This window comes from Canis lupus, chromosome 10 (genome assembly GCF_048164855.1).
Source record: "Canis lupus baileyi chromosome 10, mCanLup2.hap1, whole genome shotgun sequence".
NCBI classification, from domain to species: domain Eukaryota; kingdom Metazoa; phylum Chordata; class Mammalia; order Carnivora; family Canidae; genus Canis; species Canis lupus.
Window position 1 is genome coordinate 1,366,210 of NC_132847.1, and position 19,262 is coordinate 1,385,471.

At 42.4% G+C, this 19,262-nt stretch overlaps 2 protein-coding genes and 1 pseudogene across 4 annotated transcripts in view; 1 reads left to right on the forward strand and 2 right to left on the reverse strand.

Annotated features, from left to right (window-relative positions):
- The window catches only part of LOC140641090 (transcription initiation factor TFIID subunit 9-like), a 152,151-nt gene that overhangs the window by 72,975 nt on the left and 59,914 nt on the right, over window positions 1-19,262 (forward strand).
- On the reverse strand, window positions 1,395-19,253 carry LOC140641086 (immunity-related GTPase family M protein 1-like). Of its 3 annotated transcripts, none has more exons than XM_072840394.1 (3): window positions 18,752-19,253; window positions 18,064-18,260; window positions 1,395-6,766 (listed from the first exon to the last, which is right to left on the reverse strand). In XM_072840394.1, the coding sequence occupies exon 3, from the start codon at window positions 6,743-6,745 to the stop codon at window positions 5,552-5,554; it is 1,194 nt and encodes a 397-aa protein (XP_072696495.1). In that variant the 5' UTR covers window positions 6,746-6,766; window positions 18,064-18,260; window positions 18,752-19,253; the 3' UTR covers window positions 1,395-5,551. The 3 variants fall into 3 exon arrangements, with proteins under 3 accessions (XP_072696495.1, XP_072696496.1, XP_072696494.1); XM_072840395.1 differs by lacking the exon at window positions 18,752-19,253 and adding an exon at window positions 15,351-15,423 and having other exon boundaries at window positions 18,064-18,576; XM_072840393.1 differs by lacking the exon at window positions 18,752-19,253 and having other exon boundaries at window positions 18,064-18,570.
- On the reverse strand, window positions 8,620-9,124 carry LOC140641091 (large ribosomal subunit protein uL23 pseudogene; annotated as a pseudogene).

A 19,262-nucleotide genomic window follows, 5' to 3' on the forward strand; every position in this document is an offset into this window, starting at 1 on the left:
TGGACTGGGGGGGCTTACACAGCAGAAGTGGATTTTCTCACTCTTAGGGAGGCTGGAAGTTTAAGATCAAGGTGCCACTAGCTTTTTTGTTTTGTTTTGTTTTGTTCTTACTCCTTTTTTTTTTTTAAATTGGAGTTCAATTTGCCAACATATATCGTAACACCCAGTGCTCATCCCGCCAAGTGCCCCCCTCAGTGCCCATCACCCAGTCACCCACCACTAGCTTTTGCCTCTCCTGAAGCCTTTCTCCTTGGCTTGTAGATGGCCACCTTCTGCTGTGTCCTCACATGGCCTTTCTATGTGTGCATCCCTGGTGTCTCTCCCTTTTCTAAGGATGCCAGTCCTATTGAATAGGGTCCCACCCATCTGAGGTCAGTTAACTTTCATTATCTCCTTAAAGAACCTCCTATAAATACAGTCACAATGAGAGTTAGGGCTTCAACATAGGAATTTGAAGAATTTGTACTTCTGAGAATAGATGTAGAGAGACAGGATATGAGGTGAAGCTTGTGGGAATATTCAGTGATATAAGAAACCTCTACTTCCTAATTTGGGAGTTGAGTTCACAGGTATTTATATCTTGCTTTATTCTGTGTGTATGTATGGGAGTAATATCATATATATCCTACTGTAGCTAGCTGCTGAATCCGTATTACACTTAGAAAATGTAATAAAAGACAATGCCAAGGGTGAAGAACATTGTCAGCAGACATTATCTTTTTCAACAGACTATATTTTAGAGCAGTTTTAGGTAAACAGCAAAATCAAGCAGAAGGTTATGTACCCCTCGCCCTCACAGAAATACAATCTCCCCACTGTCAACAACTCACACCATTGTACCATTCATGAATCAAAACTGACCCATCTTTATTCCTCTATGCCCATAGTTTACATTAAGTTCCCTCTTGGTGTTGTATATTCTATGGGATTTGACAAAAGTATAATTTATCCACCACTGATCCACCACTATCATGTCACACAAAGTGGTTTCACTGCTCCAAATGGCCTCCGTGCTTCACCAATTTATCCCTCCCTCTCTTGAACCCTTGGGAACCATTGGTATTTTTATTGACTCTATCTAATAAAAGCTCTATTGGCTTTTTCAGAATGTTATACATTTAGAATCATGCAGTATATAGCCTTTCCAGATTGGTTTCGCTCACTTGGTAATATGCATTTCAGTTTCCTCCATGTCATTTCACATCAGCTGTCATTTAAGGAGCCTTCTGAATGCTTAATGGTAAGTGGAAGTCCTTCAGGTCACTAGTCCCTGGTGACACTTCTGAACCCTCTGACCATCCAAGGAATGAATATGGAATTGGCATTGGGCATGCTGGAAAGAGATAGATCTTCAGAGTTCTAAGAGAAAATAATGTTGTATCCAGAATCCTATAGTCAGTTAAACTATTTATTGATAAAGTGATCACAAAATAAAGACATTAATTGGAAATATGAAGACTCAGAAAGTTTACAACACAGAGAACTTTTTTTCTCACTTTGAGAATGGATGCAATGTAAATGAACAGGGAATCCAAGAAGCACCAGCCCCACCAAAGTAATGAACAGATATGAGTGAGGCTTGTGCTTCAGGCTGGGAGAGCAACTAGTCCAAGTGAGAATGGGAATTGGATGTGTTACACAGAACAACTTCAGCAAGAACCCTAGCCTGCTCTTCCTCAAGGAAGTGCTCAGATTCTACTGTCATTTACTCTCCCTCCCACTACAAAGCATCACTTTCTTTTTTTCCCTGCTTTTTCTTCTTAAATATAGAGCTTCAAACTAGATAACTCTGTGTGGCCTGAAGCTTGATGAAATGGCCTGTGAATGTTGGCAGTGGCTGCTCCTTCAGTAGGAAGCAGGGAAGGACATATCCAGGGGTCAAGGAGGGAAGGGCTGTGATTGAAGTCCTCCTTCATGCTGAGTCCATGCAGGAGTAAGTATCACAGAGGGAAGATGTTACTCACAACTACCAGTTCTGTAAGGAGCTTCTTGTTGGTATTATCTGTTATCTGTTGTGGAACAAATACCCTCAAACTTAGTGGCTTAAAACAAGTGTTTATTTGCTGACTGTTTCTAGGGGTCAGAAATCTAGGAGCGGTTTTAGTTGTGTGGCTCTGGATAAGGGTCTCTCCTGAAATGTTGGTAGTCAAACTATTAGCTGGGCTGCATCTTCGGAAGTCTTGCTGGGGCTGGATGATTTACTCTCAAGATGACTTACATGGGTAGCTGTTAATGCAGGCTGCCTCTGTTCTCCTCCACATAGTCTCTATTCTTTAGGGCCTCTCTAGGGGATTAGTTTAAACTTTCTTTTTTTATAATAAATTTATTTTTTATTGGTGTTCAATTTGCCAACATACAGAATAACACCCAGTGCTCATCCCGTCAAGTGCCCCTCTCAGTGCCCGTCACCCATTCACCCCCACCCCCACCCTCCTCCCCTTCCACCACCCCTAGTTCGTTTCCCTCTTTCACTATTATTTATATTCCCCAAATGAATGAGAACATACGATGTTTGTCCTTCTCCGATGGACTTACTTCACTCAGCATAACACCCTCCAGTTCCATCCACATTGAAGCAAATGGTGGGTATTTGTCGTTTCTAATGGCTGAGGAATATTCCATTGTATACATAAACCACATCTTCTTTATCCATTCATCTTTCGATGGACACCGAGGCTCCTTCCACAGTTTGGCTATTGTGGCCATTGCTACGATAAACATTGGGGTGCAGGTGTCCCGGCGTTTCATTGCATCTGTATCTTTGGGGTAAATCCCCAAGAGTGCAATTGCTGGGTCGTAGGGCAGGTCTATTTTTAACTCTTTGAGGAACCTCCACACAGTTTCCAGAGTGGCTGCACCAGTTCACATTCCCACCAACAGTGCAGGAGGGTTCCCCTTTCTCCGCATCCTCTCCAACATTTGTGGTTTCCTGCCTTGTTAATTTTCCCCATTCTCACTGGTGTGAGGTGGTATCTCATTGTGGTTTTGATTTGTATTTCCCTGATGGCAAGTGATTAAACTTTCTACGGTTACTGGACAGAGAGAGGGAGAGGAAGAGGGAGAAAGAAAGGGTGAGATTAGGGGATAGAGAGTAGGAACAGGGGTAAAAGAAAGTGAGTGTGTGAACAGAGAGTATTTATAAGACAGGAGCTGCAGACTTTTCATAACAAAATTTTGGAATTCTTGGACATTCCATTCTTGCTGCCATATTCCATTAGTCACTCCAGGGAAGGATTAAACAAAGCCATGAAAATAGGAGATAATGTTGGAGGTCGTCTAAAAATGCCCCTCACTGACCTAGGGGCAGGTCTAGGTTGTGTTTTCCATTTCTATTTGATCCCACCCCTGCTGGGATTCCCTGTGACACTGAGGAGGAAGTTTTCATCAGAGGTTCTGATCACTTTGTCTTCTTGATTATCTCTCCTAATTTGTCTTTGACTGCTTTTCTATGTTAGCTTCTTATGTGGTAAAATACATGGTCTCAAATGTAGCCCAGTAGACCTCAGGCTTTCCAGTATTTGGTGTTGACCTGGTTTTCTTCTTGGCTCAGCTATGGGAGGCTCCAGTGGGTTTGAGTTCTTCTTTACCCCCTCTCATCATGATCATCCAGGAGAAGCAGGTTAGGGTTGGGTTTACTCTAAGAACTCTGCACCTATAACCACTGTGACCTCTAAAATCCTTTGACCACTCATCTACAATTCTCTCCCTCTTCCCTCATTCTCTGGTGATCTCAGGATGCAGGATAATGCTGTGTATAGGACTGTCATCTGTTTCCTGAATTCTCTAAAGGAAAACTGAACAAGGTGAATTGAAAAAGAAAGATGCAACTATGCCTTCAAGGCTTTAATGTGATTGCAGGTTTCTCCCAGCAGACTCTTCCTTTTCCACTGGATGGACAATCTGAGGACACTCACTTTCTGGTGAAGCTGTCTTTCAGTGTTATCCCTTCTTAGCCATGAAAAGAAGGAATGATAATACCAAACATATATAGAATTACATGCTTAGCACCATTCTAAGTCCTTTATGCTTTAACTCATTAAATCTTCACATTGCCTGGATGTGGATGGATATATTATCACCATATTAACTATTGGGAAACTAAGACAATGAAATGTCAGCTGACTTGCCCAAGGTCACACAGCAAGGGCATGCTGGAGCCAGGATTTGACCATAGGATTCTTAACCACTCCATTATGCCTCTTTCAATTCACTTCCATTCAATGCTAATTTCACTCTCCATCCCAGTGAATATTTATGATAACTTCTGATAAACACTCCTTTTTGAGCAGAAGTCTGAAGATTGTCCAAAATTTTACACATTAGGCTAGTTCAGATGTCTACCAAATCCAGATTGGACTCCACACTAGGGGAAATATTCCCAGGTAAATAGAGTAAGGTGATGGTGGTGATGGGGACTGATGCAGGGAAGGACAGTTGTTCTTGTGAGGACTGAATAATTCCCACAGTGGTGAGAACCCAGTTATGATACTTCTCCACCAGGAGGTGGAGAATGAGGTTTCAAATTTTATCTGAAAAAATTGTTATAAAAAGCCATTTTTATTACATATATGCCCAGCAAGGAGAAAAATCTAGATCTAGGGTCTGGAATGGTTTCCAATTAGGAGAATTTTCATAGAGTCTATATAGTTTCGGTTAACTGTATAAATAGTGAGATCATAGACCGTGGGTTAGTTCCCTCAAAACTGATGGCCAAATTTAGTTTCCTTTGACAAAATTGGGGGTAACTTTGGCAAATAACACAGCATAACAGATAACCTTAAGTGAAAAAGCATTTCTCCTTAGCAAACATAATTTAACAGGTACTATTTCCTATGACAAGCCTACTATCAGCATGTGTAAGTGAAGAGCATGAGACCTCTCAGAGAGGTGTGAGGGTCAGTGTTTGGTATTTACAATAGTCAGGTTTACTTTTCCACTCAACAATTTTCCCATGCCAGTAATAGCGACCCTTCAGTCTATCTCCTGTATCCTTTTTTGGATAAAGTGATATGGGCATCTACTGAGGGGAGGTATAAGGGCAGAGCTTTACAGAATGCCAGACTGGCCTTGGATCCTGGCACCATTACACAATACTTTTCAGAGAACAGCTAAACAGATACTCTCCATCATGTTTCCCTAAAGGGAATATCCCAAAGGATGTTCTCTCCTCTGCCTCTAGGTGTGCCTCTATAAGTCCATGGACTGAGAGGTGAGAAGTGAAGGAACAGGGGCAACCCAAGAGGCCTTGGAAAAATGATGCTAACATTAAGTGATATGGGGATGTCAGAATGAGACTGTATGTCACACTGTGCAATTTGTTTCCACCTTTGGATCCCAGCTCATTTAATAAATGATAAGAAGTAGGGTGTATTTGAAAGTTTGCTGAGATATGGGTTCAAAATCATCTAGTCAGCTCATTTACATTAAAGAACTAAGAACTGATAAAAGTGGAAGTAACTGAGCTTGACTGAGAATTCAGAAAGGGTATAGTGTGAGGAGAGGACCTCAGATGTCCTGACTTTCTCCAAGAAGGATCTTGAGACCTCACTGTTTAGATGATGGCATCTTCCAGAATTTTCTTCAGGATGGTCTTGGTGTCCTCAGCAACTATTTCAAGGAGGTGTCCCTGACTCCACCATTTAAGGTAGTGGATACCAGTGGTACCTAAGATTGGGATGTAGCTCAGAACTGAATATAAGTAAGAGGCTGCATTACAATTCATCCATGATAATGCCCAGTCCCAGGCTAGGGCAGTGTGCAGATCCTGAGACTTCATGATGGCCTTGTACTCCTCCTTGGGTTTTCCCATACTTTGGGCCACCTCCTGGAGAGAGTCATCATCCACACCAAAAAGCCTGTGGTAGGCATTCAAAAACTCCCCAAGATCATTTGCATTCTGGATGCCAAGGATGTCCTGGAAAGACTTGGAGCCTATTTGCCCCTGCAAAGTGGTCACTTTGCCATTAATGACCTTTTCACAGGTGTGAGTTAGGTTCTCTAGGTGACCACGGTACCCAATGTTAGATATGTCTCTGTGCAAGCTTTTCCTGAGCTCTGGGAAGTCATGCAAGAAGGGGTTGAAGCTGGAGACCAGGAATATGATGGGTTCACACACTCCCTCCTTGTGGAGAGTTTCCCTGATATTCTCCCGGATATTCCGCAGGAGTTGTTCTTCTGAAAGGACACATGTACTGAGGTCTCTGTCCAACTTGGTCCAGACGATGTAAAACCTCTTTCCTTGTCCCTGGATGCTTTTGACAAGCTTCACGAGATTCATGCTGAACTGTTCAGATGCAATGATGATGAAGAGGTCATACTTGCTAAACTGCATTTCCTCCAGATATGTCTCTAGGTTTTGGGTGGCAGCGCCTGTGCCAGGCAGGTCCCACAGCTCCACATTGGGGATGTCAGAGAAAGAGTAGCAAGTGGGAATCTGGGTGGTTCTCACCACCCCTGTGGGAGCTGAGTCCTCTTCATTGTGCCCAATTTTCCGCAATGCATTGATGAATGTGGACATGCCATTGCCAGAGTCCCCAGTCACTGCAATGCTCACTGGGACACTGGATGCTGTCTCCAGGGTCTCCCTGACCACAGAGACCATGTCCAGCAACTTCCCTTCTCCCAAGGCTTTTTCAATATTCATGGCACCCGATTCAGATAAGATGCTCCCACCCTTATGGTATGGCACAGTAGAAGTGAAGGATGTAGGTGATGGAGTGTGAAGGGACTGGGTGGGCTGTGCCATGTATCTGATGAGTGCAGTAACCTGCAGAAATAAGAAAAATAGGGGAGTTAGGAGGGCTAGGCACACAGGGTGAGAGAGGAATCATCAGATTTTGTATCCCAAATGGATGGTAACAGTTCCATATTTAACTCATTGTAAAGACCTTCAGATGAGAAACAGCAAGGCTCTGCAAAAGTGTTTGATAGTGTCTCAAAAATCTAAACATATTATTTAGCCATAGAAAAACATCCTATCATTTGTGACAACATGGTCTTTGAAAGCATCATACTAAGTAAAATAAATCAGACAGAGACATATGCTGAATGATCTAACTGATGTGTGGAATCTAAAAGTAAAATAAAATAAAATAAATTCATAGAAAAAGAGATCAGACTTGGGGAGAGGTGGAGGAAGTGAATGAGAGAAGGGGAGATAGTAGGAAGTGTCCAAAAGGTACAAGATTTCAGTTTTAAGAAAAGTAAGTACCAGGGATGTAATTTACCACCTGATGACTGCAGATAACACGATAGGATAATTTATAGGAAGGTTGTTAAGGGAATAAACCCTAAGAGTTCTCATTACAAGGAAAACTTTTTCTCTTTTTTCTTTCTTTTTTTTTTGTATTTTTATGAGATGATAGATGTTAGGTGAACCTGCTGTAGTAATCATTTCATAATATATGTAAATCAAATCAACATGATGTATGCCTTAAACTTACAGAGAGATGTATGTCAATAATATTCCCATAGAACTGATAAAATAATTTAAATAGAGTCACCAAATGATGCAGCAATTCCACTGCTAGATATATACTCAAGAGCAGTGACAACATACATCTATGAAAAACCTGCATGCAAATGTTCATAGCAATATTATTCATAATAGCCCTCAGGTGGAAATAGCACAGCTGTCCACCCACTGTTCAATGGATCAATAAAAGTGGTCTATCCATACAAGAGAACAGCATTTGGAAAAAGAAAAACGAAAAAAAGATGAAGTACTGATACCTGCCACAACATGGATGAACCCAGAAACATTATAAGCTCAGTGAAAACAGACAGCCCATTGCATCATGTATTATATGATTCTATTAATGTGAAATGTCTAGAAAAGGCAAATCCATAGACATAGAAAATATATTGGGGATTTCCTAGATACGTAGGGCATTGATTTGAGAGGCAGCAGTCAAGAAATGCAGGATATATTTTGGATAATGAAAACTTCTGAATTTTTTTTTTTTTTAAAACTTCTGAATTTGATTATGATGGCATTGCAAGTTTGTGAATATATTAAAAGCTACAGAAAACTTTAAAGGCCCAAATCGAAGAATGTGTAAATTATATCCCCATATTAGGAGATTCGTACATGTTAGTGACTCAGAGGAGGAATGCCATGCAGCTGTGGTGCCAGTAGGTAGCACCAAAGCAGGTTACAGATGTGAGTGGCCTTGCACAGAAGAGCATTATGAGGGTCTCTGTGTCAGGAGTCAGGCAGGTGCAAGTACTCCTCTGCTCCAAATGAATGAGGAGGATGTCCCACTGGGGAGTCAGCAGGGCATTAAGTAAGCTTGTGACAATACTAATTATCCTTCAATCCTGGGGACCCACACATCCTCATTGCATATGTCTTCAGAGTCAAGAAGAATTTAATTACTTTTGGTAACAGTGAAAAGTACATCTTCTTTCCTCTCAAGATGCCTGGGTGAACATCTGTCTTTGGCTCAGGACTTAACCCCCCCGGACTGGAGATCAAGTCCTGCACTGGGCTCCCTGTGGGGAGCCTGCTTCTCCCTCTGCCTCTCTCCTATGTCTCTCATGAATGAATGAATGAATGAATGAATGAATGAATAAATAAATAACTTTTTATGGTGAAAAAATTTATATTTAGATTTATAGCTGGCTGGACTCAGTTTAGATGATCCTAATTTTGTTGGCAACATCGAAAGCATCATAGTCAGGAGCCAGTAGAACAGATGCTTTCTTCTCTCCATCAGGCCTGATCAAGATATTGCCCTTGGCCACATCAATGTCATAGAGCTTCTTCACAGCCTGTTTGATCTGGTGCTTGTTGGCCTAGACATCCACAATGAACACAAGTGTGTTGCTGTCTTCTATTTTCTTCATGGCTGACTCAGTAATTAGGGGGAACTTGATGATGGCATAGTGATCAAGCTTGTTTCTCCTGGGGGCACTCTTTCGAGGATATTTGGCCTGCCTTCGGAGATGCAGGGTCTTGGGTCTTCGGAATGTAGGTGACGTGCGGATCTTCTTTTTTTTGTGACTGTGCACACCTTTCAGCACCGCTTTCTTAGCTTTCAAAGCCTTTGTTTTGGCTTCGGCTTTGGGAGGGGCAGGGGCTTCCTTCTTCACCTTCGTTGCCATCTTCGTCAAAGGAATCTAAATAAATAACTTTTAAAAAAAGAATACCAAACCCAGAAATTGACCCTCAACTCTATGGTCAACTAATCTTGGATAGAGTAGGAAAGTATATCCATTGGAAAAAAGACAGTTTCCTCAATAAATGGTGTTGGGAAAATTGGACAGCCATGTGCAGAAGAATGAAACTAGACCATTCTCTTACACCATACACAAAGATCAACTCAAAATGGATGAAAGATCTAAATGTGAGACAAGAATGCATCAAAATCCTAGAAGAGAACACAGGCAGTAATCTCTTTCACCTCAGTCACAGCAACTTCTGGCTAACCACATCTCCAAAGGCAAGAGAAACCAGAGCAAAAATGAACTATTGAGACTTCATCAAGAAAAAATGCTTCTACACAGCAAAGGGAACAGTCAACAAAACTAACAGGCAACAACCTACAAAATGGGAGAAAATATTTGCAAATGACATATCAGATAAAGAACTAGTAACCAAGATCTATAAAGAACTTGGCTATAACTCATATATTTGCTGTCTACAAGAGACTCATTTCAGACAGAAGGACACCTACAGCCTGAAAATAAAAGGTTTCCTCAAAAGAAAGCAGGGGTAGCCATCCTTATATCAGATAAACTAAAATTTACCCCAAAGACTGTACTCAGAGATGAAGAGGGACACTATATCATAATTAAAGTATCTATCCAACAAGAGGACTTAACAATCCTCAATATATATGCCCCGAATGTGGGAGCTGCCAAATATATCAATCAATTAATAACTAACACTAAGATATACTTAGATAATAATACACTTTTACTTGGTGACTTCAATCTAGCGCTTTCTACACTCGATAGGTCTTCTAAACACAACATCTCCAAAGAAACGAGAGCTTTAAATGATACACTAGACCAGATGGATTTCACAGATATCTAAGAACTTTACATCCAAACTCAACTGAATACACATTCTTCCCAAGTGCACATGGAACTTTCTCCAGAATAGACCACATACTGGGTCACAAATCGGGTCTGAACCGATACCGAAAGATTGGGATCATCCCCTACATATTCTCAGACCATAATGCCTTGAAATTAGAATTAAATCACAACAAGAAGTTTGGAAGGACCTCAAACACGTGGAGGTGAAGGACCATCCTGCTAAAAGATGAAAGGGTCAACCAGGAAATTAGAGAAGAATTAAAAAGATTCATGGAAACTAATGAGAATGAAGATACAACCGTTCAAAATCTTTGGGATGCAGCAAAGGCAGTCCTGAGGGGGAAATACATCGCAATAATCCATCCAAAAACTGGAAAGAACTCAAATACAAAAGCTAACCTTAGGAGCTAGAGAAAAAACAGCAAAGAGATCCTACACCCAGCAGAAGAAGAGAGTTAATAAAGATTCTAACAGAACTCAAAGAAATCGAGACCAGAAGAACTGTGGAACAGATCAACAAAACCAGGAGTTGGTTCTTTGAAAGAATTAATAAGATAGATAAACCATTAGCCAAACTTATTAAAAAGAAGAGAGAGGAGACTCAAATTAATAAAATTATGAATGAGAAAAGAGAGATCACTACCAACACCAAGGAAATACAAACGATTTTAAAACATATTATGAACAGCTATACGCCAATAAATTAGGCAATCTAGAAGAAATGGACGTATTTCTGGAAAGCCATAAACTAACAAAACTGGAACAGGAAGAAATAGAAAACCTGAGCAGGCCATTAACCAGGGAGGAAATTGAAGCAGTCATGAAAAACCTCCCAAGACACAAAAGTCCAAGGCCAGATGGCTTCCCAGGGGAATTCTATGAAATGTTTAAAGAAGAAACCATACCTATTCTACTAAAGCTGTTTGGAAAGATAGAAAGAGATGGAGTACTTCCAAATTCATTCTATGAGGCCAGCATCACCTTAATTCCAAAAGCAGACAAAGACCCCACCAAAAAGGAGAATTACAGACCAATATCCCTGATGAACATGGATGTAAAAATTCTCAACAAGATACTAGCCAATAGGATCCAACAGTACATTAAGAAAATTATTCACCATGACCAAGTAGGATTTATCCCTGGGACACAAGGCTGGTTCAACACTCATAAAACAATCAGTGTGATTCATCATATCAGCAAGAGAAAAACCAAGAACCATATGATCCTTTCATTAGATGCAGAGAAAGCATTTGACAAAATACAGCATCCATTCCTGATGAAAACTCTTCAGAGTGTAGGGACAGAGGGAACATTCCTCAACATCTTAAAAGCCATCTACGCAAAGCCCACAGCAAATATCATTCTCAATGGGGAAGCACTGGGAGCCTTTCCCCTAAGATCAGAAACAAGACAGGGATGTCCACTCTCACCACTGCTATTCATCATAGTACTGGAAGTCCTAGCCTCAGCAATCAGAGAACAAAAAGACATTAAAGGCATTCAAATTGGCAAAGAAGAAGTCAAACTCTCCCTCTTTGCTGATGACATGATACTCTATGTAGAAAACCCAAAAGCCTCCACCCCAAGATTGCTAGAACTCATACAGCAATTTGGCAGCATGGCAGGATACAAAATCAATGCCCAGAAATCAGTGGAATTTCTATACACTAACAATGAGACTGAAGAAAGAGAAATGAAGGAATCAATCCCATTTACAATTGCACCCAAAAGCATAAGACACCTAGGAATAAACCTAACCAAAGAGGTAAAGGATCTATACCCTAAAAACTATAGAACACTTCTGAAAGAAATTGAGGAAGACACAAAGAGATGGAAAAATAGTCCATGCTCATGGATTGGCAGAATTAGTATTGTGAAAATGTCAATGTTACCCAGGGAAATTTACACGTTTATTACAATCCCTATCAAAATACCATGGACTTTCTTCAGAGAGTTAGAACAAATTATTTTAAGATTTGGGTGGTATCAGAAAAGACCCCGAATAGCCAGGGGAATTTTCAAAAAGAAATCCATAGCTAGGGGCATCACAATGCCAGATTTCAGTTGTTCTACAAAGCTGTAGTCGTCAAGACATTGTGGTACTGGCACAAAAACAGACACATAGATCAATGGAACAGAATAGAGAACCCAGAAGTGGACCCTGAACTTTATGGTCAACTAATATTCGATATAGGAAGAAAGACTATTCCCTGGAAGACAGTCTGTTCAATAAATGGTGCTGAGAAAATTGGACATCCACATGCAGAAGAATGAAACTAGACCACTCTCTTGCATCAGACACAAAAGATAAACTCAAAATGGATGAAAGATCTAAATGTGAGACAAGAGTCCATCAAAATCCTAGAGGAGAAGACAGGCAACACCCTTTTTGAACTCGGCCACAGTAACTTCTTGAAAGATACATCCACGAAGGCAAAAGAAACAAAAGCAAAAATGAACTATTGGGACTTCATCAAGATAAGAAGCTTTGCACATCAAAGGATACAGTCAACAAAACTAAAAGACAACCTACAGAATGGGAGAAGATATTTGCAAATGACGTATCAGATAAAGGGCTAGTTTCCAAGATCTATAAAGACTTCTTAAAGTCAACACCAAAGAAACAAACAATCCCATCATGAAATAGGCAAAAGACATGAAGAGAAATCTCACAGAGGAAGACATAGACATGGCCAACACGCACATGAGAAAATGCTCTGCATCACTTGCCATCAGGGAAATACAAATTAAAACCACAATGAGATACCGCCTCACACCAGTGAGAATGGGAAAAATTAACAAGGCAGGAAACAACAAATGTTGGAGAGGATGTGGAGAAAAGGGAACCCTCTTACACTGTTGGTAGGAATGTGAACTGGTGCAGCCACTCTGGAAAACTGTGTGGAGGTTCCTCAAAGTGTTAAAAATAGACCTGCCCTACGACCCAGCAATTGCACTGTTGGGGATTTACCCCAAATATACAGATACAATGAAACGCCGGGACACCTGCACCCCGATGTTTCTAGCAGCAATGTCCACAATAGCCAAACTGTGGAAGGAGCCTCGGTGTCCATCGACAGATGAATGGATAAAGAAGATGTGTTTTGTGTATACAATGGAATATTACTCAGCCATTAGAAACGACAAATACCCACCTTTTGCTTCAACGTGGATGGAACTGGAGGGTATTTTACTGAGTGAAATAAGTCAATCGGAGAAGGACAAACAGTGTATGTTCTCATTCATTTGGGGAATATGAATAGAAGGGAAGGGAGAAGAAGTGGGTGGGAAAGACAGAACACGAGAGACTCCTAACTGGGAAGCGAACTGGGGGTGGTGGAAGGGGAGGAGGGCAGCGGGGGGTGAGGGTGAGTGGGCGGCGGGCAGTGAGGGGGGCACTTGACCTGATGAGCACTGATGTTGTTCTGTATGTTGGTAATTTGAACACCAATAAAAAATGAATTTATTATTAAGAAAAAAGCTTGGCTATAAACATCGGGGTGCACGTGTCCCGGTGTTTCATTGCATCTGTATCTTTGGGGTAAATCCCCAGCAGTTCAATTGCTGGGTCGTAGGGCAGGTCTATTTTTAACTCTTTGAGGAACCTCCACACAGTTTTCCAGAGTGGCTGCACCAGTTCACATTCCCACAACAGTGCAGGAGGGTTCCCCTTTCTCCACATCTTCTCCAAGATGGGATGAGCACTGCGTGTTATTCTATATGTTGGCCATTTGAACACCAATAAAAAATAAATTTATAAGAAAAAAAAAAGAACTTGGCAAACTCAACAGCCAAAAAACAAGTAATCCAGTTGAGAAATGGGCAGAAGACATGAACAGACAGTTCTCCAAAGAAGACATAGCAATGCCAACAGACACAAAAAAATGCTCAGCATCACTGAGCATCAGGGAATTATAAATTAAAACCACAATGAGATACCACCTCACCTCAGTCAGAATAGCTAAAATGAACAAAACAGGAAACAACAAATGTTGGTGAGGATGTGCAGAAAGGGGAACCCTCTTGTGTTTTTGGTGGGAATGCAAGCTGGTACACCCTCTCTGGATAACAGTATGGAGATTCCTCAAAAAGTTAAAAATAGTGCTACCCTAAAACCCAGCAATTGCATTACTGGTTTCTTATCCCAAAGATACAGATGTATCTTGCACCACAATGTTTATAGCAGCAATGCTCACAATTGCCAAAATATGGAAAGAGCACAGATGTCCATGGACAGATGAATGGATAAAGAAGATGTGATACACACACACACACACACACACACACACACAGTTGACTACTTTTCAGTCATCAAAAAAATGAAATCTTGCCATTTGCAATGACGTGGATGGAACTAGAGTGTATTATGCTGAGTAAAATAAGTCAATCAGAGAAAGACAATTGTCATATGATCTCACTCATATGTGGAATTTAAGAAACAAAAGAAAGGATCATAGAAGAAGGGAGGGAAAAAATAAAACAAGATGTAATCAGAGAGGGAGACCCACCAAGTCTTTTAGCCATAAAAAACAAACTAAGGGTTGCTGGAGGGAAGAGGGGTAAGGGGATGGAGTTACTGGGTGATGGGCATTAAGAGGGGCATGTAATGAGCACTAGGTCTTATTAAAAGACTGATAAATCACTGAACTCTACCTCTGAAACTAATAATACACTATATGTTAATTAATTGAATTTGAATAAAATAGAGTAAAATAAGATAAAAAAGAGAGGGAGGCAAACCATAAGAGTCTTAACTATAGGGAACAAACTAAAGGTTGCTGGAGGGAGGGGAGTGGAGGGATGGGCTAAATCTGTGATGGGCATTAAGGAGGGCACTTGTTTGGATGAGCACTGGGTATTATATGCAAGTGGTGAATTATGAAATCCTATCCCTGTAATTAATAATACATTATATATAGGGCAGGATGGTCCTAGTTAATGTTGAATCTCCAGCCTTGGGCTGAGGGTTGGCTGGATGCTGAGATGCTTCTCCTGGGGATATGTGTCCACTTATTGCTATCAACTGCTATCAACTGCCATTTACCCCTCCCTCAATACACCCTTCCTAATTTGGGAAGAGAATGAAAATCACAGTCCTCTGTCACCTCCCATCCTCACTACACGTTAAGGGAAACTTACTGCCTCACAAGTATGAGGAAAAGTCCTACAAAGTGTCCCCAATTTTTAGAAACTGCTGCAAGGAACTTGAACCCCGCCCCCTCCTTGGGAGACAGATCCCTAATGAAATGATAAGGAGATGCTGGGAGTTCAGAGGGAGGAAAGCTGATGGATTATGATGTGATCACCTTCTCATCTGGTTGGAGACCAGAATCCCTTGAGGTCTGTGCCCATAAAGTCTTCAGGTCTCCCCAGCAGCCCCTGGACAAATTTGAAATGCAATAGGTTGGTGAGGGTGATGTCTACTCCTGCAGGAGTGGAGGCACCCTGAGCTGGCCGAGGGGGTGAACAACATGGTGGTGGGGGCAGAACATGCATGGACAAAGCTGGCTAAAAGCTAGAAAGATAGGGCCTTGGCCTGGGACAGGCTGGAGGAACATTCTGGAATAAGAATACCTAAGAGTAGCCCTCCCTTGCCCTTATGCTCAAAGCCTACTTTAAGACCTCTCTTGACCTTTCCCAACAATAGCCCAAGTTTATGGAGTACATAGAGGTTCCAGGAGGCCTCAACTGCCATCATGGCTCCAGGGAGACAATCTTCTGGATGAATCCCAGGCTCACTGAGTTGATTGTGTGAAGGGCTTTCTTCTGCCCCTGAGCATACTTTGGATTCTGGTTGCCTGTAAGTTTGCCCCTAGTATAGGATAGAGAAAGCTGGATGTACTAATTGGCCCGCCAGTGGGGCCTAGGAGATCCAGAACATAGGAACTGGGCTAGAGCCCTTCAATCCTTTCCCTGGTTTGTTTAAATCCCATCTCAACCTCCACATGTATCCATTTCACCTTGACTTCTTGTGTATTAGATTGATTGAAAAAAAACCCTGTCTTTTCAAAAGGTTAAAGTCCCAGAAAGTATTTTGTTATCCCATGTTAGATGCTTGGTATCTTAAAAATATACATACAGGTCTTGGCACTTACAGTAAATAATTCCCTAGGCTCTGCCTGGTACCCTTAGTGGCCAACAGGTATGGGACACATTTCTGTTAGATGAATGAAGCACAATGTACCATTGCATATCTCCCACTTACTGGCTGATGGATGAATTAACTTTGTTTCCTAAAGCTGTCATCTGAAATGTTGTAGCCATCTCTGCCACATCCCTTTGGAAAACAAGTAGGGTCTGGGGAAGAGTGTGACCCTCCTCACCCCAAAGTAGGCATGGGAAATGAGCATAAACCTACACTTTTCCAGACCATTTCTGTGACCATATCCGACCCAACCATGGACTTTCACATGTCTGCTCACCTGAGCACCTGTGCTGGACTCTATTGGAGGGGTGACTGAGGCCCCACAGCACTAGCCACAGCTCCCTGCCCCCCTCACTACTTGCTCATCTGGTTCATGCCCTGCACCTCATGCTAGACAACCCTGAACGTGGGACCCTGTCAGGATCCTTTTAGGCAGTACTATGCCCATGTGATGCTGCCAGGCCAGGCTAGGACAAGGGTAACTCCATGAGAGCATGCAGGTCTTCCAGGAATGGTCAGTGTGCAAGTGTTGGGGTGTGTGAGAGCCTCCAGGGCATTGAGGCTAACCCAGAAGTTGAGGAGAGACCATCAGAAATCAGCCTGGGATGTAAGTGGCCCACAGGCTCACTTTTTTGCAGATCATACTCATGTTATACCTCTGATCTCCCCTCTCTGAACAGAGTTTGAAGGTCTCTGAATAAAGGAATATAGGCCTTTATGGAGGGAACCCAGGGAGCAGGTTCAACAAGAAAAGACAGTTGTGCTTGCAAGGAGAACCAGATCCTGTGAGCAGATATTTCAAACTCTTCCGAATGAGACCAGCAGTGAGAGATGCATTTCACATAGGAACTAAGTATCAACTTAGTACACATGCATACACATGAAGAAATATTTTACCAACAATTTGCCTACCCTCCATTTTGATCTACTGTATCTATTCCAATGGATCACTTTTCTTAACTCTTATTATAATGCAGCAAATGGATTTCATGATTTAAGAAGCAGAATGAAAAGCACTCATTAGTGGAATTCCCACACAGGGTCCTATGATAGTTCATGCCATGCCCAATTATGTTGAGCCATGAAGTGGGGATCAGCCATGGCCCAGACTAGAAGTCTGAGATATCAGGAATTTTTGTGAGTTTGAACCCAATGTGAAACCCCATATTCCACCCCCCACTCCCAGTTTATCATCATAGGGAAAGGATGAGGAAAAAAAATCTACATACTGATTTATTCTAGCAAAGTATAATAGACATCTGCATCACCAATGGGCATGAAGTATAAAAGGACCTGGTCTGGGAAGAGAGTATTCAAGAGTCCACCTCACTGACTTCATCTGTGAAGAATGGAGCTTGTGTCCAGCAACAGGGACAGTTTCTCCAACGCAGATATACATGTGCATTGTTACACATTGTCTAAGGTCTGTTAGGTACTTTGTCCCTGAAAATCCACCCCTAGTCCCTAATCTACAGGAGGTCCAGGTGGTGCTCCAGATAGACTCTCCCAATCCCAGATTAGCACAGAATTTGCCATTGTCCTATGTTCTACTTAGACTCCAAGAGGATATGAATGGCAAATCCTACTCTCCTTTTCCAAACCTGGTCCCATCAAAGACCCCCACTGCCATGAACAAGGAGATGAAAGGCCCATTGCTTCCATGCCGGAAGGTAGAATTGGTTTGGAGCAAACAAAGAGTAGGGGTGCTGAATTTTGTCCCTGAAGAATGTCAGAGAGGGGCCCTGCTGTGAATACCACTAAATTGGGTAAGCCAGTCCCCGAGCTCCCCTGCCCTGGTTTCAGGCTCCATCCTTCATGTCTTTACTGCAGCAGAGTTATTAGCCAGGTTGGGTTATAGGAGCTCTCTCACTTACCTGCTCCAGGAAGCACAGGGTGACCGTGATCAGGCAGATGTCAGTGGTCCTCCTGGCAAGTTTCCCCTCCCTGGGGATGAATCCAGCCCTCAGTCAGAGACAGTTCCCTCTGAGATGCTCCAAAACTGGTTCCAGGCCCAGATTGTTCCAGAAGGAAGGAAGGGGGTTGTGCTGCGTGGGGTTGGCCTAGGAAGAGCCTAGACAGGAGGGAGAAGAGGAACTGGGAAGGAGAAGGCAATCTTACAGTGTTTTCTGCTTTAGTCCCTTCCTGCTCAGAACTGTGCAATTTCTGAATAAAGCCAGTGGCCGGATCCCCAGCCCCAGCAGGAAGGACCACAGAGAGGGCTACTTTCAGTTTCTATTCCTGGAAAAGACTCCAGTTCTCAAAATAGGCCTGAACCAGTTTCAATTTCTTCATTCTAGTGAGTGGGGTGCTGCAGTATTTGCCTGTGACTTATGCAGGGCTATTTGAGCACCTTCAGCCCAGAGACCCCGGGGGAGGGGGGTGTGTGGGAATGCTCTGAGACCAGCCACCTCACACCTGATAATCTTACTTGGAGGCCAGTGCCCTGACCAGTGAGGAGTCCACATTCAGCCCTCTTGAGGCTGGCCCCTCAGATGGGTGCAGACACTGCCTGCAAAGCTGCTCCTTGGGTTGCCCAAGTGCCCAGTTCAAGGGCTAACTCACTTCTGCCCACAGAGATCAGACTGCAGAAGTTACATCTGTGGTAGAGTTCTCTTCCTGACCCCAGCTGTGACCTTCCCTGGAGTTAATGCACCTGCCCCAACCAGGTGAGGGTCTGAACTCAACACAGCTCCCTACTGACTTGGTGACTCTAACAGCTGCTTAAACTCTCAGTGATTATGATGTCCTCATTCTCATGTGGGAGCAGCAGTGATACCTCCCCAGGGTGTCTGTGTTCAGGAGAGGGGCCCAAGGGAGGGGACTACGTGACTGTGACAGGGCGAAAAAGAAGATCTGTTTTACAAAGTTTCTGCCAAGATTGCAAATGCCCATAACAAGTTATGAAATCCTCTGTGGCTAAGAGATTGTTAATACATCATTGCCATCCTGGATTCCCATCCTGGGTCAGGAAAACACAGCTGACAGGTTGAGGAGAGGGAAGGCAAGGATTATTTTAGTGAGTTTGTTTCAAGGGACATGCCCAACAATGAGGGCTGCACATGGTCTTCCTGGG